Here is a 22272-nt window from a genome sequence, read left to right on the forward strand (position 1 = left end):
AGTTGGTGACTATGGGCATGATGACTCCTGCTCCTGCCAATATCTTTCCTGATGCCCACTTTGCTCTTCCTTCAAGCATCCATTCTCCAAACCATCCCCTCCATCTCATTGGAAAAGAAAACCGCAGTAAGAATCACCTTTACATCTGTTGGGAACACCCATTCTGAAACAGCTACTCTATCATTAGAGGACACTTAGCTTGAACTCTCCCAGCATTCCATTTTTGATCCCCTGGTAGCCATTTTATGGTCAGCTTTGCCCTACAGATGGCAGTCATTTTGTGATGGTGCCCACTGCCTAGCAGTGGGCAAAAATGCTCACTGAGTCAACAAAGTTGGGAATCCCTGATCTAGAGCATTCTCTGTGGTGGCATCTCTGTTTTAGAATTTCCTATCCAAAGAATCTTTTTGCTGAGTTCTGTGCCAGAATTTAGAAAACGCTTTTAAAAATAGAATATAAAAATATCTGTTCCTATTATTAATTGGTGTATATTTTAACTTTTTGGAGACCAGAAACAATTTTGGTTTGCAGCAGAATAGAGTCTTGTGATCCCTTAAAAGCAAGCATAGTTTGTGGCAAAAGCTTTCATAACCCAGAGACCATTTCATTAGATGCATGAAGTGATCAACTATGTCCGGAGGTATGTTTATCCTGAGAACAGGAGAAGAAAGAGAAACAATTCCTTTACCAAAAGAATCAAAAGGCCAAGCAATGCAACAAAGACCTGTTGGACCAAGTCACATTACTATGCAGAGCAAAAATGAATTTTAAAAATCCAGCTAAATGAATACAAGAACTAGTCAGTGTCATCATGACCTGCTCATCCACTCCTGACTAGCAGTTCCTGGTGATGAACAGGCACAGCAAGATACATATTGTAAATAAACATCTAAAGAGGAACAATTACTTTCCACAGTGACCCCAGCATTTTAAAGCAGTTCTGCTGAATTTTTGTTTGATATTTTAATTTTGTAGACAGCTTTGGGAATTCAGGTTAAAAGAACCTAGTGATGAGTGAACTCTCCCAGGCAGACTCAAATAAGTTAGTTTGGGCTCTGGGCCAGATTCCAGTTGCGCCTTCCTCTCCCCTTTTCCAAGTTTACCCTTGTGACAAAAGGGAATGTTAACAGTGAAGGCTTGCAACGGCAGAAGCTTACGGTTTGGGGAACTTTGAGCCACGGTTTGATGAAGGAGAAGGAGAGGTATAAAGATTTTAATAAATAAATTCTAGAAACTAAAGTTGGACAGTAAACCTTCTCAATGCTTCTTAGGTTCAGTGGATACTCTTGCCTGTGCTCACGGGACCATCTGGGCCTTGAACCTGAAGCCTGCACTACGGTGATAACCTCCTTGATATAAACAGCCTCTTGCAATCCTGAAACCCAGCATAGAGAAAGTGTGTGTCTTTATGTGAGTTGTGATTAATCTTTCCGACACAGCCATGGTAGATCAATGTTGTCACCTGTAGTGAAGGACAAGTCACTGGCGTTGGGTCAGTTTACTGTTCTGCCTTCCAGGTGGCACTTAGGGACATAGAGATGAGATGGATGCTCCAGAAAAAGAAAATTACCAAATACCAAAAAGTAGCTTCAAGAGGACTGTTCTCAGGTTATCTTTAGCAACAAGATAGCTACTGTAGCATAGATTTTTCCCATGATGCTTGGTTGTATCAGAAGACTGTAATGATATAGAAGGTGTCCATGTGGGCTACTTCCTATTCTGACATCATTTCCTCCAAATACTGGTGTAACGATAACATTTGAAGGACTCATAGTGGGTCTCCTTCTATATAGGCATGAACTTCAGATGTCATTACACAGCTCTCACAACACCAAGGCTGATGTTTAAAACTTCCCGAAATGAGAGCAGTGCTTCAAATGAATCCATTGCCCAGCAGTATAAAATGTGGAACCTCTTATAATTGAAGGAGTGCATAAGGCTTGGCTGAACATATTTAAGAAGCAACTTCTTTCTTTATAAGAAGAAAGAGACTAAGCAGAGACTGTGCAACAACCGCTCCCTTCTATCCTGAGAAAAGTTTTCAGAATGGCATGATTAACAACAACAACAACAACAACAACAACAACAACAACAACAACATTCAATTTATATACTGCCCTTCAGGACAACTTAATGCCACACTTAGAGTGGTTCTGCAAATTGTAAAGTTGTCATTTGATGACATCTTTCTGTTCCTTTCCAATGTATTTGGTTTGTTTACTTGTTTAAAAGAGGACATCTATAAATGTGAATGTTAACTGTACATGTTTTTTCTAATTCAGTTCAGTAGAAGAAAAAACATTCAGTCAAAATTAACAGTAAAAACTAGTTCTGTTGTTGGTGGAAAGGGCTGTTGAGACGTAGCTGACTTATGGCGACCCCTGGTGGAGTTTTCAAGGCATGAGACTAACAGAGGTGGCCTACCATTGTCCACTTCTGCATAGCGACCCTGGTCTTCCTTGGTAGTCTCCCATCAAGTGTTAATGAGGGCTCACCCTGCTTAGTTTCCAAGATATGATAAGATTGGGTTAGCCTGAGCTATCCGGGTCAGGGCACTTGTTTTGTAACACCTTTTCAAATTAATGATTATTGTTATCTTTTGACTAATTTTTGTGGTTACCCCACAGTTTTAGATGAGTTTGGGCACATACTGGGTGTCTTGTTAAGTTAGTTCACACATATAATGCCCACTGTTGCCAAGGAACAACATTTTAAAATGTTCAAGCTCTTGTGCAATTTAATTTTTCAACCATAATTTGTCAGTGCTTTAAATAATCTTTAAAGCCCTGAATGATTCCCAGTAGGAATTCTAATATTTTAATGTGATGGAAAATATTTTTCTTGGAACACCCATGGTGTGAGAGAGCTTGGCTTCCACGAATAAGTTCAGACTCATTAGGTGTTTAATACAATACCTTTTGTTTCTGTGGATCTTTTGCACAAAAGCCGCTTATGCCAATTTTGCTTGCTGTGGGAATGAAAGAAACCAATAAGTATAAATGGCAGGTCTGGAAAACTTAATTTAAAATAATCATTTAGCCTTTTCAGGGTTCCCCCCCCCTTCAAAGGAGTAACATATTGAACAATTCCAAAGCATCAGCAAGTTGTTTGTGATGTGCAAGTGCTAACTTGCATTTCTGTCTAATTTTTATTGCTCTTTTTACTATGTGGATAACACATGGCAAGATTCAGTTATTTCAGCCTCGTACAAATATTATCTTAAATGCATCCAGGTATTTGTATCTCTCTGGAATGATGTAGAAGGGCATATTTTAGGCCACTTGTTCTCAAAATTAAGTGCTGCTGACTTCAGTGGACTTACTCTGGTCTTACTTCCTAATTGGTCTGACCCGGATAACCTGGGATAGCCTGATTTTGTCAGCTCTCGGGGTAAGCCCTGGTTAGTATTTTGATGAGAGACCACCAAGGAAGACCAGGGTTGCTAAATAGAGGCAGGCAATGGCAAACCACCTCAGAATGTTTCTTGAAAACACTATGAGATTGCCATTAAGTTGGCTGTGACTTGATGGCAAAAAAAACTCCCTCCCTAAATAACATATATAACATTTTAGCATGAGGCAAATTTCAATAACCTGCTTCAGGCAAAGTTCTCAAGTTGTATTGGATAGATCAGTATCTCCACTAGAGAAAAACATTTGTATTGATCTCAGTGGGAGAGCTTGAGGAGAACATTTTTGGGGCTGTCTTCCGGTTTGGTTCATTGTGGTTAGCTTGAAGTCATCTGTAGTGATGGAATATCTAACTGCCTATCACAGTTTTATCCCTCCCTTCCTCCATGGAGCTCAAGGCAACGTATGTGGTTTTTCCAGTTTATCCTCAGAACAGTCCTGTGAGGTACATTGGACCAAGAGAGACAGTGACTGATCCAAGATCACTCAGGGAATATCATGGCTGAATGAGGATTTGAACTGCGGTCTCACAGATCTGATACCCCCAGGGCTGCTCTTAAATTATAGGTACAGTCAACTAGAGTTTCTCTTCATACAGTATCTAAAACTAAGCTTTGAATTAGGTTTGAAATCCTAGTTTATATTTATTAATAAATAGTTTTTTTAAAGAAGATTGGACTCAACAATTGCTACATGGATGGAGGACTTGCTTGGAGTGAGGGGGTGATTCCTCAAAGCAGGTTCTTAATTTGTTAGTGGGCTCCACAAATAACATAAATAAATTAATTTGTTAACTTGCTGCACAAATTACATGGGTCATAAAAATCTTGTTTTTTTGGATCTTACTTTTAGACCAACGCAACATAAATACCTTTTTTCCATAGATAAAGAGAAGGACTATAAAAGGTCACATTGTAGAATGATGGATATTATATTCAGCCATCACAATAAGACAAATTAGGAACACGAAATTTAACAAAGCACAGTTGAACAATTCAGATTTCCCCATTTATTATAAACAAGTGTATTTTATCACTATGAACAAAAAAGACGTTTGAAATGAGTTGATACCTCTGAATGTTTAGCACCACAAAGCTTTGTGAGGAATACTGAAAAAATAAACCAGGAGATGATTCTCAAATGATTCAGAAAAACAGGAGAGACTAGTCCCCAGCTTGCCCTTGAGAGCCAGCACATCTCCTGGGGAGAGAGTGAGATGCAATGCTCAAGGCTCGGACAGCCGTTACATAGTCCTTTTCTACACAGCCAATTTACTTCTCTCCTTTTGGGTGTTCTTTTCTCAAGGATCAGATTCGTTTGGGTCACCTACCTTTTCGCATGCCACTTTTAATTCCTCTGTAGGTGCTGTCTTTTTTTGTCCACACCGCCATGAAATAAAGAAGATTGTGTGGTGAGGTGTGGACATTGGCATCACTGTCGGTGTCACCAGTGCTGTCATACCACCCATTGTTTTTTTAATTTTCATGTAATCCAAATGGGAAAGCTTTGCCTGAGCTGGGAGGCAGAGTCTGGCACCAATGAGGCAACCTGACACAATACAATAACAACAATAATAACATCATTGTTTTCTTTTTTTTAAAAAAAGGTGTGCCTTGGGAAAATTTAATTTAATTTTAATTTAATTTATTGCATTTGTATTCTGCCCTCCCCGCTTTTGCAGGCTCAGGGAGGATAACAGAAATACAAACATCGCATACCATTTAAAACATTTAAAAACACTACATCTAATCAATTAACTTACAACTATGCAAATATAAAAATATCATATATTTACATATAAATAATTAAAAGCAAAACATAATATAAATTTGATATTCCACACAGAAAAGGAGGGGATTGAAGAGGGGGAAAGGGGCAGGGGGAGCTGAGAGGAGGATGGAGAGACCAATCAGTGAGCAGTGGCCTATAGAGGAGGGGAGAAGGGTAGAAGAGAAAGCCGAGGGGAAAAGGAAAGGAAAATTCTGCACGATTGAAAAAGTCGACTCAAAACCACTTCAAGAAAAACATTGGGGAATGAGCACAGGCAGAAAATTTGAAGAGAACCCATGAAAACACCACATTGAAATCTGAAGGGGGCAGTTAAGCATGCAGAATTCAGAAGAAGACCTGAAGTGATATCAGGCCAGAACCCGCATAAATTACCCTTCCAGAAAAGGCCAAAGTGCAGTCCCTAGCAGTCTATCTTCTGGGCGCAGGCCCTTGGGCTATAGCAGAGAAAACACTGTTATTATTAATGCGAACACTCTGGTCTCTCTCTCTCTCTCTTTACTTCTCTGACATTATACAGAGGAGCAGGGAACCACTTCACATTTCCTGTTCTTCTGAAGTCCACAGCAACTGTGTCATTTTTAAAAATTACACTGCAGAAAACCCAAGGTTTGCCACAAAGTACACACTTGACAGGAAGCCACCCATGATGAGTGTTCCTTTATAATATGTTGGTTGCATCCACTTTGTATTTTAAATAAACATCATAAAAACTGAATGGTCCTCTGTCATCATGAACCCCCTTTCATTCTGATTCAGTGCACCAGCTCTGTGCAAAAAGAATGTTTGTGAGACATTTGGAGGAAATCAGGTATGAGACCAAATTGAGCCCTCTTTGATACCATTGCCGCTATATGGAAAGAAACTTCAGCCTAAGTGAAACCCATTGGGAAGACCTGGTTGCCTCTTTTTGGTGGTGGGAGGTTTGTTTGGAATCTGTGGGCATCCAGCTTTATGCCACTTGCCATAGTGTAAGTCTTTGCTTTAATAGCTCTAGTATAACCTTCTGTGCAGTTATAAGAGAAACAACCTTTACCCAAATATATGGGTTTAGGCCGCTTGCCTTAGTTACAGTACCTTGCGATGAATTAGTTTGGTTTGGGACTTTGGAACTAAAATATACTTTATAATGTAATCTGATGCACTCTTATAATGAGGTAAGTCTCTTTCTTGAAACATTAAGATTGGACACATGCAATCACATTATAATCAGAGATGCATTCATATGTTTAGCATGGACTTTGCCTTGCTGATTTAAAGAATTGTTCATTGTACATTGAGTCTTCTGCACGGCATGTTAATGGCAGTGAAATAGTACCACTGGGATCAAATGTGAAATTCTGAAAGAGGTGTTTGTGTATTAAAATTATTTACATTAAATTTCAAAGTTTGATACCTCCTCAACTGATTATTCTGAAACTTGCATTGATACCACACATTTTAAAGTATTCTGAAAAAATGTTACTAATTTGAAAGGATTTGACATACCTGCTCATAGATGAGAGTATACACAGTGGCACATGGCCATTGATTGAGTTTTCAGACATGCTATTCATGCTTTCCTTGAAAAGGACAACCAACTCTTGGGAGAATCTCCAAAGCCAACTGAGCCAGCGACTGATTATATCCATGGGCTTGGTCTATAGTTCGAAATCAAGTGCTTTTAACATTAAGAAGAGCTGTTATATATACAAGGGAACCTGTTTTTCATGAGAAGCTATATGAGGCTATCCTAGAAGGGACATTATGTTGTTGCGGTTACTCTTCTCGTAACACCAGACGAACTCTTCAATGAACGCTTCTAGTGCTTAGGATTACTTGAAATTCTTTCCTTACTGAACTGTTGGGGGTTCAGGAGCTATATAATAATGTCTGACATGGAGATTATATCCCACATAGCTTGGCCAGACAGCTCCACAAAAATTACTAGCCCCGAAACGTTTTTATTAGCCCATTGCCCGCACATGGCACAAATGACTTCTGATGGTGTAGCAGTAGCTGGAAAGAAGAAAACCCTGCCAGCTCCCTGCCTAATTGCAATAATAAATGAGTGGCTGTTTATAAGTTGAAGTTACATGGACTAATGAAGTATAAATATGTTTGATACAGGACCTCTGTAAACTGACTTGAGCAGGTGAATAGAAAGGTGGTCAAGGTTTTTTTTTTAAACAAATCAATGCAAAAATTTAAAACCCTGTGAAACTGAGCTGGAATCTAAAATACTTTGTAAGTCTAAATAAAATTTTTGCTTTTATGTTTTTCTTTTATATATTGCTCTAAGAAGCAAATGGGAGAGAACCATTCTGTACTTATCTCTCATTAGAGTTGCTGTACCAAAAAAAGAGAGAGAGTTAGGATTCCAGGGGAAGGGGACCTAAAAATCTGTTTGACCAGAGTCAGTAGTACAAAAGAAATGAGTGTGAACACCACTAGCAATGCTGCTTCTACCTTACCACTTTCGGTCATTTGAAACATTGTCTTGTCCCCCATCCCCAGTTAATTAAGACAATTTCTATATATCATTTTCATTGGTTGGGGTACCTCCTTGGACGGATCCTTCCTCTATCCTACCAGTCCACTGAGTAAAGTTTGAAACCTTCCTCTAGCCTACGGAGCATTCCTTCAACTTCTGTGGCTCTTTGTTCAAATGAAGAGCCACTTAAGTTGGAAAAAGGCTCCGTCCTTAGGCTTAAGGAAGGCTTCCCGGAGAATGGTTGGATCCACCCCACTGGATGCAGTTTTCACTATTACCCACTAGTCGTCCATATACTTTGTATTTTCGGCAGAGCTTAATTTTATTGTTTTAGCATGAATGAGAAGAGCAGAACGTGTCAAATCCTTACTTTTGTCAACATCCTAAATGTACAGATATAACTCTGTGATTTTGTTGCATTCACTAGGTTTGCTGGTATGGGTAACCTTCTTAAAGTCCTTTCCAGGGAAATTGAAAACAACCCACATTTTTTCCTGGATTTTGAAAGTAAGTTCAAAGATTGGGACATCATTTTCCTTGATTTAGGAAAAGGTTGAGAAGGAATGTTTAAGCCTGATTCGCTTTAACAGAGTCACGTGTTCAATCCATTCAAATGATCTGACTTAATGCTTTCAATATTTGTTCTCCCAGAGCACCTTTCTTGCTCCATTTCTGTTTTTCTGGAACCGAACGAGGTTCTTTTACAAGTTCTCACTTAAGAGTTTGATCAGGGTCCAAATTTTTTCTTTGACTTTGAAAGTGAGCAAAGCTTCCTACCTGGCTTGCATTCTGTTCTCATTTTTATTCCTAATAAATTGCATGCGCTAATGTACCATAATGTACCATACAGCACACGCCACTTATATCCTTTCAGCTTCCTCTTAACAGTTAGCTGTTCAGATCATCCAAAACTCCAATACCATGTTTTCATAATCATTAGCATCACTTAAAAGGACAAGCTAATGATCTAATGCTGCCATGTCATCTGGCTACTTTTGGACAGATGATTACAGTAGCTTTCTTGTTTGGCTGTTAGCTTTTTAAGCACAAAGAATAGACCTCACAGAGAGTAGGTTGGGTCCAACCAGTTTTTCTGATGGTGAAAAAAAAGAGGAGAATGTACCCTTTGACAACTGAAAAAGGTATGCTGAGGGTCATGGAAACTGTGTACAAAAGTCATGGGGGGTGGGGCTGTGGTAAGAAGGGAATTACTGAAAAGGCTGGTTAAATCCAATCTGATGATTTCAGGGACTCTGTAAAGTCCCACTGAAACATTAATTTCTTCCTCAAATTCTATCAGAGAGAAGATTAGGGTGGCCTCCAGATCCTGTGCTCCCTGACTCCTTCTCACCTTGCCCCTGGATGTACAAACTGATCATTGTAAGTGGCTTGTGATGTATTCCGAAAGCATTAGTAAACAGATTATTGTGATTCCCCCCCCCCCCCCACACACACACACTTTTTATTCAGCAACACATCACTATGAAGTGTCAGCATACTATATATGAGAGTAGACATCTCTTTCAGAACCTGGGTGTCATGTCAGAATGAAAGAAGCAAAATTCTGATGTCTATCCACAATTGCCTTAGTGTGTGTGTGTGTGTGTGTTTGGGGGGGTTGTATCTACCTATAAAGGAAATGCTAAATCTTTATTCATATGACACTTTGATTGTCATTGTTGGATTAATGGCATTATCTTCCAAAAAAAAAGATTGAGTGCTTGATTATGTTTCACTGAACTACCTATCTACTGTCTTTTAAAATATAGTTTGCAAATAAGTTTTCTAACCTCGTCTTTCACTGGATTAAGGTATAGCAAGTATATGTAATGTATGTCATTTGGGCATTCAATTGAAGATTCGTTTATAGCCTGACTTTCTTGCTGAGACTCAAAATGGGCTACAAAATATAAAAAATAATGCAATAATAATAATAATGGATATAATGAACCATACAGTAGGATAACAGAATTGGAAAACAATGTGAAGGAAAAAAAAACCTGTCTAAGTAGGTTCAAGACAAGTAAGACTTTGTAGACTATAATCAGAACCTTGAGTTGAGCCCAGTAACTGATTGGTAACTAATAGTGTCTGCAAAATGGGTATGATATGCACCCTACACCTTGCTGCAGCTTTCTGTACCAACTTGAGTTCCCAAGCTGACTTGAAGGGCAAATCCATGCAGAATGCATTACAGTAGTCTACCCTCAAGGTAAATATAGGATGGATCCACATGGACAGATCAGCCAAATCAAGGTAGGAGGCCATCTTCCAGGCTAAATGCATTTGCCAGAATATGTTTTTTGCAGCTGCATTAACATGCTTCTCCATCAGTAATGCTGGATCTAGTATAACTCCTAGGCTCTTAACCGAGTCAGCAGGTTTTAGACCCCATCAAAAATGGGAAGCACAATTTCCTTGGAAACTTCAGCCTTCCCAACCAACATTACTTTGTCAAGAGTTGGTTTCAATTTGTTCATCCTTAGACATTTAACTACAGCATCAAGGCACTCGTTCAGGACCTTTTTAGCATCACCAGATTATTTGGTAAAAGAAATAGAGCTGAGTATCATCAGCAAATGAATGACCACCTACTCCAAAATCACACATAATTTCCTCTAATACATAGAGATTGAATGGTATGGGGAATAAGACTGAGCCTTGTGAAATCTCACACTGAAGACTACTGGTTATCACCACTCCTCTTAGATCTGCCTGTAAGAAACAATTTAACCCAATCCAAAGCAAATCCTTTAATATTATTATTATCACTATCATCATCATCATTATTCTTATATATTGCTCTTCTGGACAGATTAGTGCCATACTCAGAATAGTTTAAAAAGTCAGTGTTATTATTATCCCAACAATACAGCTGGGGTGCTGGGGCTGAGAGGAGTGGCATATCCAAGGCAACTTGCAGAGTTCATGGCAGTAGTGGGAGTCGAACTAGCAGAGTACTGGTTTGGAACCCAGCCACTTAACTGCTATGCTACAGCAGCCTAATCCCTACTTCTGTCTCCAAATGTCTCAAGAAGATGGCATGACCCACAGTATAAAAGACTGCTGATAAGCCTAGTAAGCACAGAAGGAGGCACAGCTCTTGTCTACATTCAGATGAAGATTATCAACTAAGGCCACCAGTACTGTCTCGGTCCCACAGCCTGATCTGAAGCCAGACTGAAAGAGGTCTAAAGCAGATGAGCCATCCAGGAAGACCTGGAGTAGTTCTGATACCCTGCTCTCTATCATCTTGCCTGTGGTAAATTAGACACCAGGTGATAATTGTCCACTTCATTCCTCTCTAGTGATTTTTTTAAAGTAGCAGATGGATGACCACTTGCTTTAAAGACCAAGGAAAGCTACTCAGAGTCAGTGATCAATTTATAATGGACATCAGGTACTCATTGATGTGATCCTTATGTAATTTAAGTAACCAGAATAGAGAAGGGTCCACAATACAGTTGGTGGCCTTCACAGATCACAGGATGTTGTCAGCATCTGTTGTAGTGTCTGGATCAAAATGGCCCATAAACAGATGAGATGGTAAACTGGTCATCTCTAGTGTCTTATCTGTAGTACAACCAGCATCCAGACCAGAATGGATTGGAGAAATACTCTCAGCAAAAGAAAATAGCATTGCGACCAACAATTTCCTGGGAATGTAAAGGCTCAGACTTTGGACTCAGCCAGTGCTAAGATACTTCAAAATGAGCTAAGCACAAACTAGCTGAAGCAGTGGTAGCAGCAGAGTAGGATTTCTTTGCTGCTGTCGCTTAGGTCTTCTAATGAGCTCTAAGGGGCACTCTATCAGATTCACTTCAAATTTCCCACCAATGTTCTAGACATCTCCCAGCCCTCTTCAAGTCACCCAGCTGCATAGTAAACAAAGATGCTGGATCCTGCCTTGAAGATGGGAGGGGTCAATGGCTTCCGTGTTTGCAGGATTTAGGATCCAATCCTTTGTTCACAAAGCGAGGGCCACTCTTTTTTTCTGCTGTGACATAACTCCAGAGCACTATCCTTGTAATAAGCATTAGCCTGCCGGCATATCAAAACTGATATGCCTGCTGGAAAATAAGTATTAATGAATTAGCTGTAATCTGTTGTGTTTCATGACATTGCCTTTGAATTTGGTAGTGTGTGCGAGTGTTCTGGTAGATAAGGAAGAAATAACATTTTGCAAAGGAACCATATCAAAGTATATAAGTGAGTACCTGAAGGTTGAAGGACTCGATTGAGTAATTGCTTTGAACATTCAGTGATGTTGGAGAAGAGTAATTGGAAATGTGCTTAGTGAGAGAAGTTTGCATTCAAGGAATCACATGGTGGAAAGATTTGCAATATATAGGAACCATTTAAATGCATAAGACCTCGTATGATCAATACCTACAATAAGATTATACCTTTTTGGAATTCCTGGGGGAAGATGATTAATTTGAAAGCACCTGCCATACCATGTTTTTCCCCCATGAGAAGATTGCAGAGGGAATACTGAATGTATTTTTTTTAAACGTACCTTTGAGATTGCTGGAATGGGTAGTTCTGGACTTGTTATGCAAGTGAACTTAAACTTGGAATAGGTATATATTTAGATACGTTTTTGATCCATCAGATTTTTCCCATGCAGGTAACAGAAGAGGGACAAAATTAAATACGGTGGGAGTATGCAAGGGTATTTAGGACGGGACATGTCCATCCATTCATATCTAAAGAGAAGTGCAGAGGCCTTTTCTTTTTCAAAGAGAACAGAGTGCACAGCCACAGAGTGATAAACACTGGCCCTTCCCTACCTTACAACTATGAGTATATTCCAACTTAGGGTCTCGCTAAAGGTCACTCCCAAATACTTATAGGAGCTGCACTGTTCAATGGGAATTCCATGAATACTCCAGGTGGTCCTTCTGGGCCGCCTTCTAAACACCATGACCTTGGTCTTGTCATAATTTATTTTGAGGGCCTCCTCTTTGCAGTATTCATCTAGTTGATGCAGTAATCTTTTTAGTCCAGTTTGGGTAAGGGAGAGCAGGACCATGTCATCAGCATATAAAAGAATCGAAATTTTCTGATGACCAAATGAGGGGGCAACAAAGAACTATGAGTTCTGTTGATTTCAGCACTCGGGTGGCATTAAGAAATCATGGATGGCAGTGCGAATAAAGAATTTGGAAACTTCCCCAAACTTGTGCACACATCTACCCCACCCCCACCTTTTCACTATCGTTCTTAACATTTTGTATCTCCTGGACCATAGTCAGGCTCTCTTCTTCTTCTTCTTCTTCTTCTTCAACTTGAGCTTTATGAGCAGTGTCACAAAGCAGTTTCACTTAACTGAGGGCTGTTGGGGTAAGCCCCCTCCCCTTCAAAAAACAATGCAGCTGCTGAGACTATAATTTCGAGTAGACCAACGTGGTGGGTGATGGGCTTCTGAATTCTTTCTGCTTGCACTAATTTTCTGCTGGGAATTCCCACACATAAAAACAAACTGTTTTTACCCCTGCCTTGAAAAAAACACCATGGATTCCTGTTTGTTTTCCTTCACAGGTGTAAAAGCATCTGGAGTTTTATGTGGGAAAATAGCACAAGGGGAAAGAGCCCCACCTACTGTGCCAGCTTTCAAAACTGGAGCCTTAGGAGTCACATTTTTTGAATAATGCACAAAGAAAAAGAATCACAGAAGAATATTTCACATATATTTCTTCGTAGTCTCTGTAGGAACACATCGAGGTTTATCCTTGCTTTATCCTTTCTTCCTCCAAGTTGCTTAGCATACATCATACTCCCCTCTTCTTTTTTATGCTGTCAACTACCCTGGTCAGTAGGTCAGGCTAAAAGATTGTGACTGACCTGATTACACCCAGTGAAATATATGGTTTAGCAGGAATTTGAATCTTGGCCTTCTTGTCATAGTCTGACACCTTGGCTCTCCTGTTATGCAGTGTCATGTAGAGCTAATATCCTCCTAACCTTTTGTTGCAGAAAGCCCTTCCTTGCATCTACAAAGAGGTGTAGGAAGAAGGGTTTCCTGACATGCATGAATCATACAAAGCAAGCCTGGGTTTCTTTAACCCTCACTGACTACAACAGGAATTAAGAGAACTCTACTGCCCTTTACATCAGTGGTAGGACCTCAGGTGAGTTGGAGAGCCCCACCTGGTGTGTCATAAGCCCCTACAGAGCTAGCTACCATGTTTGTACTCCTTTTTGGAAATCCCATGCTGCTAGTGCACGTAGATAGAGCACAAGTGTGTTTTTGTCTTCCGCTTCTTTTTTGCACACATGCTTAAGGGGCAGAAAGATGGCGAAGCAAATTGGTGGTGAAAAGCATTTCTCCAGTTGTTCCTCACCATAATACGCCTCCTAGAGTTCAGCTTATGTTTTTGTCCCTACTTTTCTTGATCTGCTGAGCAAGATTCTGGACTTGATTCCAGTGAGGTTGTAACTCCATGCTCCCTTTTTGTGTCACATGAATCTGGTACCCTGGGACTCATGTGCTTGCTGGGAATCCCATGCTCTTTGGGCCCCAGGTCTGGAAAGTCTGAAGCTAACTGCTTTGGGTGATAATCCTGGTCTTTGAGAGGGAAGGGCCACCACATCTTTGAATAGCATTTGAAACCAGCAAGATTTTTGTACCCCATAGGAGAAGAGGGATCTCTCTTTTTTATGACTCACTGGGGAAGAGCACTCTTGGATAACCCGTATAGGCAGAGGTTATGTGAAGCCAGGCTCGTTGGTGGAAGCTGCAGCTCCCAGATTTCTTGATGCTTTGGGGTACATTGCATTTAGGTAGGAGTGAGACTTTTCTAGAGCTTGTGCCCCTTACCACCTTGGTGGGCACCCTCTCCTACATCCCTGTGCCTCCCTTAAGTAATGTGAAGCTTGTGGTGAAGATGTTGAGGGTTTTAGGGGTCCCTTGATGCTATATGACATAATTGAGAGACCCGAGAATCCTTGCCAATTTTTGAATTTATTTATTTGCTTACTTTATTTATACTCTATCGTATTCCCCAACAAGGATTCAAAGCAACTTACTGTCAGCTTGTGGCTAGATAAGGCGCTTCCTACAGGTTCCCTTTCAAAAGCAAACAGGAGTCCATTGATTGAACAAGGAAACTTTACTGCAGAAAAGGTCCATTATAGTCCACTGTCCTGAATAGGAGACTCAGGATGGTACATAGTCATTGTTACCAATGAAGGGCAAAGCATGAGGTACAGAGTAACAATACCCATCTGGATTTGCCTCCCCCCACAGTTCTCAAAACAACATCTCTCAGTCCTGGGAAGCTGCTCTCCTTCAAGGCCAATGCTTGGTGGAACGGTGTTAGACAAAACAGTCGCCTCCGGTGGGAATGCTGCCTGGGAACTGGTGCACCTGGGAAGAAAGCACTTAAACACTAGAAGCATTAGAAAATGGAGTCAGTACAGTTTAGATATACACTGGACCTGACATTCTGCCCCCCTTAAAATAGATCCCCCCCTGGTTTATATGGGTAGCGAGTATGAAAAGCTTTGGTTAATCTAGGAGCATGAACATGTACAGAGTTCACCCACTCATCGTACCCAGAATCAAAGTCCTTCCATCTAATGAGGTAAAAAAGCTGATTTCGTTTGAGTTTAGAGTCCAAAATTTGTTGTACCTCATAGTGTGTTTGGTCGTCAATTAAAGTTGGAATGGGTGGAGCTTTGATGTGCCACTTGTCATCTGTAGGAGCTCTTTTTAAAAGACTGACGTGGAACGTATCATGTACGTGGCGTAAGTTCTTGGGCAAAGTTACAGCAACAGTCACTTTATTTATTATTTTGCGCACAGGGAAAGGTCCCAGGAATTTCAGAGCGAGTTTGCGGCTTGTCTGAGCTAGTTTCAGGTTCTTTGTGGAAATATACACATGATCTCCAGGTTGTAAATCCCATTCGGCCACACGATGGCGATCTGCGTATTTTTTGTAATCCAGTTTGGCTTTCTCAAGATGTTTTTTAATAAGAGTCCATTGTTGCGCCGCCCCTCCCCACCACGAAGATACATCTGGCAAATTAGAGGAATGGAGAGGGGGAGCGTCCAACGGGAAGGGATTGAAGTGAGCTCCATAGACAATTTTGAAAGGGGCCTCTCCAGTTGAAGCGTGTACACTGTTGTTATATGAGAATTCGGCCAGAGGGAGAAGGTCTACCCAATTATCTTGTTGGAAATTAATGTAGCAACGAAGAAACTGTTCTAGTATCTGGTTTGTTTTTTCGGATTGTCCGTCGGTTTGTGGGTGGGGGCTTGAGCTGATGCCTTGCTCAATATTCAACATTCTCAAAAGCTCCCGCCAGAAGTTGGCAACGAACTGTCCGCCGCGATCCGAAATCACCTTGGACGGAAAAGAATGTAATTTTACGATGTGTTTTAAAAATAAATCTGCTAGTTTTCGAGCGGTGGGTATAGCAGTACAGGGAATAAAATGAGCTTGTTTGGAGAACAGATCTACCACGACTAAAATGCAATTATGTCCTTTTGAAATAGGTAGATCAGTGATAAAGTCCATAGATATTATTTCCCAAGGTCTGTTGGGTGTTTCCAATGGTTGCAGGAGACCCGGAGGTTTTCCTTTTCTGGTTTTGGCGCTGAGGCAAACGGGGCAGGAACTAACATATTGGGAAATGTCTTTGCGCATGCCCGGCCACCAGAACTGCCTTTGGATTAGATGCAATGTTTTCAGATACCCATAATGACCAGCAGTGGGAGCATCATGACAGCGCTGCAAGACCTCCAGCCTGAGGCTGTCTGGGACATAAAACTTGCTCCCAGCTAGCCAATCCCCCTGTGGGGATTGGACCAGTTTGTTTCGCGGAGCCTTATCCCCCTCCTTTTCCACCTCAGTTTTAAGTTTCGATTTCCACTCCTGGTTGGCCGGGAGGGGCTGTTTGGCTCGACTGCGAGTAGTCACCACGCCCCCAAGTTGCGTAGGCGAGAAGACCGTGTCGACAGTCTCCTCCCGTTTGCTCCTGTGTTGGGGCATGCGCGATAGGGCGTCCGCCAAAAAGTTAGTTTTGCCCGGGAGATAATTCAGAGTGAAGTTGAATTTGGAAAAGAATTCCGCCCACCGCAATTGCTTGGCATTCAGTCTGCGTGGGCTTCGGAGGGCCTCCAGATTTTTATGATCTGTCCAGACCTCGAAGGGGTATCGCGCCCCCTCCAGCCAATGTCTCCAATTAGTAAGGGCTGCTTTTACTGCAAAAGCCTCCTTCTCCCACACATTCCAATTCCTTTCCGCCTCCGAAAATTTTCTAGACAAGAACGCACAAGGCCGCAATTTTCCATCCTCCCCCTTCTGCAGTAAAACTCCCCCTATTGCCGCATCGCTGGCGTCGACTTGCACTACGAAAGGGGATTGTTCGTTGGGGTGGGAGAGGATGGGTTCCGTTACAAATTGCTTTTTCAGGCATTCGAAAGCAGTTTGGCAATCGGAGGTCCATTGTAGTTTGGAGGAGGGTTTTTTAGCTTGGTCCCCTTTATCTTTTGTTTTCAATAACTCTGTTAAGGGGAGCGTGATTTGGGCGAAATTTGCTATAAAGTCTCTATAGAAGTTGGCAAAACCCAGGAAGGATTGTAGTTCTTTACGGGTGGTGGGTGTTTGCCATTCTTGAATCGCTTGTATTTTGGTTGGATCCATTTTTAAACCCTCTTGGGAGATGCAATACCCAAGGTAAGTGAGTTCGGTTTTATGGAATTCACATTTGGACAACTTGATGGGCAGTTTATTATTCATCAGGGTGGCCAGGACCTTTTGTACCATTTGAATATGTTCTTCCTCTGTGTCCGAATAAATTAAGACATCATCAAGGTACACCACCACCCCTTTGTACAGAAATTCGTGCAGAACTTCGTTTATCATGGACATAAATACAGACGGGGCTCCCGTCAATCCAAAAGGCATAACTAGGTATTCATATTGTCCGAGGGGCGTATTAAATGCGGTTTTCCACTCATCCCCTGCCTTGATACGGACGTGGAAGTAAGCATCTTTTAAGTCTAATTTTGTAAAGATCTTACCTTGGGCCACGACGTTGAGAAGGTCTCGGATGAGTGGTATAGGATAGGCGTTGTTGGTGGATACTGCATTAAGTCCTCGAAAGTCCGTGCATAGTCGTAGTCCCCCATCCTTCTTTTTCACGAAGAGAACCGGAGCGGCGTGGGGGCTGTTGGCTGGGCGGATGAACCCTCGTTGGAGGTTGGTGTCGATGAATTTCCGGAGCTCTTCTCGTTCATGGAGACTCATGGGATAGAGTCGTCCTTTGGGCAGTGAGGCTCCGGGTAAAATTTCCACCGCACAGTCCGTTCGTCGGTGCGGGGGTAGAGTATCAGCTTCCTCCTCGGAAAAAACGTTTAGAAAAGGCCAATACGGTTCGGGTATTTGGTTGATTTCTTCTTGAGTAAGAAGGGCGTTTTCAGTGTGAGTTGGATCATTGCCCCAGTTTTGGTTCCAACGGTGATTTTTGCAGTTGGCATGACTGAAGGTGATGCATCCTTGGGCCCAGTCTATGTAGGGATTGTGGTCACATAGCCATTTGCTGCCTAGAATTAACGGGTATTTGGCAGTGGTGCTGATGACAAAAGACCTCTTTTCCCAATGTTGTCCCATGCCTGTGATCACTGGGATGGTCTCAGTGGTAACAGGGTTCATATTGGTGCCATCCATTTGTTCAAAGATTACTGGATTTTGTAATTCCTGAGTTGGTAAGACTAGTCCATTGACTAGAGCTGGGGCGATGATGTCTCTCGAACAGCCCGAGTCGATAAGGGCTTGCACTCGGATGTGCATTTTTCTCTCTGGGTTGATTAGAGTCACTGGCATGAATAAGATGGACCCGGGCGGCCGGTTCCGTGCAGGAACGGGCTTGGGGCGGATCTGTCGTTTGGGCCCTTTTACGACAGATCCATCTCGTTTCCCGACTGGGGGCTTTCTGGATTGACTTCTGCGTTTGGGGAAGCGGGGTCGTATTCCATAACTTCTTCCGCTTCTAGTCCTCTCTCTGAGGCGGGCCTTTGGGAAGCGCCGCGGCCTCTGTTCGCTCGTGGTGCGGGAATCGGGCGTTGGAGAGTAGGAAATGGAGCAAGGGTTGGGCGCCGTAGTTGAAGCGGAGGTCTTTGCACAGGCCGGTAGGGGCATTGTGCTGCAAAGTGACCGGCTTGTCCGCATTGCAAACACAGCCCTTGTTGCCATCTAGCATCTCTCGCTCCACGGGTGGCGTACCCAGCTCCCCGTCCTCCCTTCTGTAAAGTCAAGGGTCTTCTTTGTCCCGTTTGTTGTTGTTGTTCAACCAAACGGACTTCCAAAATGCGATTCTCAACTTCGCATGCAAGTTGGATCCAGCCTAACAACGTAGGGGGATTGTCCTGCATGAGGGCTCTGTCCAAAAGTCTCGGGTTTAGTCCTTGCTTGAACAGAATGATTTTGGTGGACTCCTCACACCTAGGGCATTTGGCAGCCAATTGTCGGAATTTCGTGATATAGTCTCTCGCCGACATGCTGCCCTGTTTAATGGCTTGCAATTCTGTTCGGGCCCTGGTTTCCTCTAAGGGGTCTTCATATTGCGCTCGAATAGCATCCACCAACCCCTGGAGAGTATTGAGTTCTGGGGCCCCGATATTATATAGTCCTACATACCAGTCCGCTGCTTTGCCTTGTAAGCGGGAGCCGAGATGTTCAATTTGACTGGCCTCGCTGCCGAAGAGGTGTCCCCACCGGTTGAAGAATTGCACGACTTGCACTAGGAAAAATCCCAGTTTGGAGGGATCCCCATCAAAAGTAGCTTCCAGTTTCACCCAACCCATCGGGAGGTCTTGCCTCGGAGCCGGTGCTGGGTAGAAGTCCGTCGGAAGCATCAATGGCACTTGAGGTATGGGGGGACCCGGTTGTGGTAGCGGTGCTGGTTGCGCTGGCGGCGGCACCACCGGTTGAGCCGGGGGTAGCGGCCTCGGCTGGGCTGGCGGTGGTGCTCTCGGCTGGGCTGGTGGCTGCAGTCGTGGTCGGGCAGGCGGCTGCAATCTTGGTCTGGCTGGTGGCAATACAGGAGGTGCTGGCAGTAGCGGTTGAGGTGGAGGTGGCCGGTGCGGCTGAGTAATGACCGGCCGCTGAGGGACGGGTTGGTGGGGTCGTAGTGGTGTAGGCCCCACCGGTTGGTTCGGAGGTGGTATTACGGGCTGCTCAAGTGGCAAACGTATCGGTTGCTGCGAAGGAGTTAGTTGCGGTCGAAGCGGAAGGGGCCGCAGCGGCGAAGGCCTGATGGGTGGTGGGCCGTGCGGGCTTACCCCTCTCGGCGTCGTGTCTCTGGGACGCAAAGGCTGATCTTGTGGCGTCGGGGCGCTCGGGGTCTGTTGAATGGGAACCACTTCTAGCGGTCGTTCCTCCTCTGAAGGGGCCGGGGGCTCTTCCGTCTGATCCGGCCGAACTGTCGTTGGAGAAGCAGGAGGGGGTATCACCGTCGTTTCGGTTGGACGGGTTGGCCCTTCTTCCTCCTCTCTAGGCTCCTCCACTGGAGTCTCCTTGGGAGATGGGTCCCCGTCCGATTTTGGGGTTTCCGTCGGAGTCTCTCCAGGTGCCTCAGCTGGAGTATCCCTGCCCGGCGGAGTTTCGTCTATCCTAGGGAGTTCCGCGGGCGATTCTCCCGGTTCTCCCGGATAGTATTCCTCCTCTCCCGAAGGTAGCGGCTGCTGCGGGGCGTCCTCCACTGGATAGGACATGACACTTTGGAGGGTGGCGATTTGTACCGCCATTTCTTCAGGTGAGATTCTCTCCCCTGCCCCCATCGCTGAGATTAGGTGAATGGCATGAGCCAAACTTTCCTCCATATCAATCAGCCTAGCCTCCAACTGTTGCATTCGGCTAGGACCCGGTTGCCCCATCACGGAACCTCCCTCGGTTGTACTCACCGGGGAAAACGGCCCCCAAGGCGGAGGGTCTCCTTGATCGACTCGTGATCTCGCTGCTAGGATTCCTTTGGCTAGGCCCGTCACTGCCGAGATGCCGGAATCTACAGCATGGGTGCGACTTTGCATTTGCACCCAACTTTGTTCAGGAACTTCCGTTGGCTCTTTCCATGGGACAAGTTCCGAATAATCCCAACTCAGGGCGCCGCGGCGAGATGTGTTCCCGTCCGTCTGTTCGGCCGTCCTGTTCCAAAACAGCCACGGTTGGCTGCTATCCAGCTCAGGGACAGTCTCTAGGCTTCGGCGTCCGTCCATCGAAATTCTTGGATGAAGCCCTCCGGCCCGGCGCTCTCGCGTTTCTCGGGGTCTGGCTCCCCACTCCGACGGGGTGGGTAACGAGATCAAGGGGAGAGCGGTAGCCGTCGGCCTTGTCCCCTCACTGCTGAGGTCGATGAGAGGTGATGTAGACGTCGAAGCTCCAGCCCCGGCTGGCACATGAGATTCTTGGGGTTGCACTGTTTGACTGTCGGGGGACGCATACGGATCAAACAAAGGATCCCTGTCCGGGACAACCTTGGATTCCGCTGGGCCCGACTCAGGCATGATTGGTAACAAAATGTCAGCTTGTGGCTAGATAAGGCGCTTCCTACAGGTTCCCTTTCAAAAGCAAACAGGAGTCCATTGATTGAACAAGGAAACTTTACTGCAGAAAAGGTCCATTATAGTCCACTGTCCTGAATAGGAGACTCAGGATGGTACATAGTCATTGTTACCAATGAAGGGCAAAGCATGAGGTACAGAGTAACAATACCCATCTGGATTTGCCTCCCCCCACAGTTCTCAAAACAACATCTCTCAGTCCTGGGAAGCTGCTCTCCTTCAAGGCCAATGCTTGGTGGAACGGTGTTAGACAAAACAGTCGCCTCCGGTGGGAATGCTGCCTGGGAACTGGTGCACCTGGGAAGAAAGCACTTAAACACTAGAAGCATTAGAAAATGGAGTCAGTACAGTTTAGATATACACTGGACCTGACACTTACAACATTCTTTTCTTGTCCATTTTATCTTCACAACAACTGTGTGATGTAGATCAGGTGGAGAGTGTGTGACTGGGCCAAGGTCACCAAGTGAGATTCATGGTTGATTGGGATTTGAACTCAGGCCTCCCAAATTCTACTCTAGCTTTCTACCACCGTACCTCAAAAGCTCTCTATTATCACTCCCCTTCATTAGTCTCTCTTTTCATAAAACACATTCTCTTGCCTTTGCTTTCCCCCAATCTGTTATGGGACTGACTATTCTGTTATGAGAAGTCATTTGATTTAACTAATTATACTGTAATCCCTTCCCCCATGGGAACCCAAAATGGCTTAGCGTATTCCTTCTTCTCCATTTTATGCTGGCCCAAGATCACCCAGCAAGCTTCCATGGCAGAGTTGGGATTCAAGTCTGGGGGCCAAGCTACACAAGACGAATGACACTTGAACAGCAAGTGTATTTCTCCCTGTTCACTTGCCCTCCACTCAATCCACTTGCCGTTCAAGTGTCATTCGTCATGTGTAGCTTGGCCCTGAGTCCCTGAGATTCTAGCTTAACCATTATGCCATGCGGACTGTCAGTTAAAAGATCAGTTAAAACACTGGGTTAATTTCAGGGATTCCGCAAACATCTTAATAAATCAGTTCCTCCTCT

At 43.6% G+C, this 22272-nt stretch overlaps 1 protein-coding gene across 3 annotated transcripts in view; it reads left to right on the forward strand.

Moving 5' to 3' along the window:
* CYRIA (CYFIP related Rac1 interactor A) overlaps positions 1-22272 on the forward strand; it is a 104049-nt gene that overhangs the window by 69683 nt on the left and 12094 nt on the right. For 2 of the 3 annotated variants that reach the window (XM_054979628.1, XM_054979636.1), the window contains one exon: positions 8099-8178. In XM_054979628.1, coding sequence (XP_054835603.1) covers positions 8109-8178 — 70 coding nt within the window. In that variant the 5' untranslated portion in view covers positions 8099-8108. Of the gene's footprint in view, positions 1-8098; positions 8179-13734; positions 13806-22272 lie in introns of those variants that run through there. The other variant, XM_054979644.1, reaches the window with a different exon arrangement.

The sequence above is a fragment of the Eublepharis macularius genome, chromosome 1 (assembly GCF_028583425.1).
Source record: "Eublepharis macularius isolate TG4126 chromosome 1, MPM_Emac_v1.0, whole genome shotgun sequence".
Lineage (NCBI taxonomy): Eukaryota > Metazoa > Chordata > Lepidosauria > Squamata > Eublepharidae > Eublepharis > Eublepharis macularius.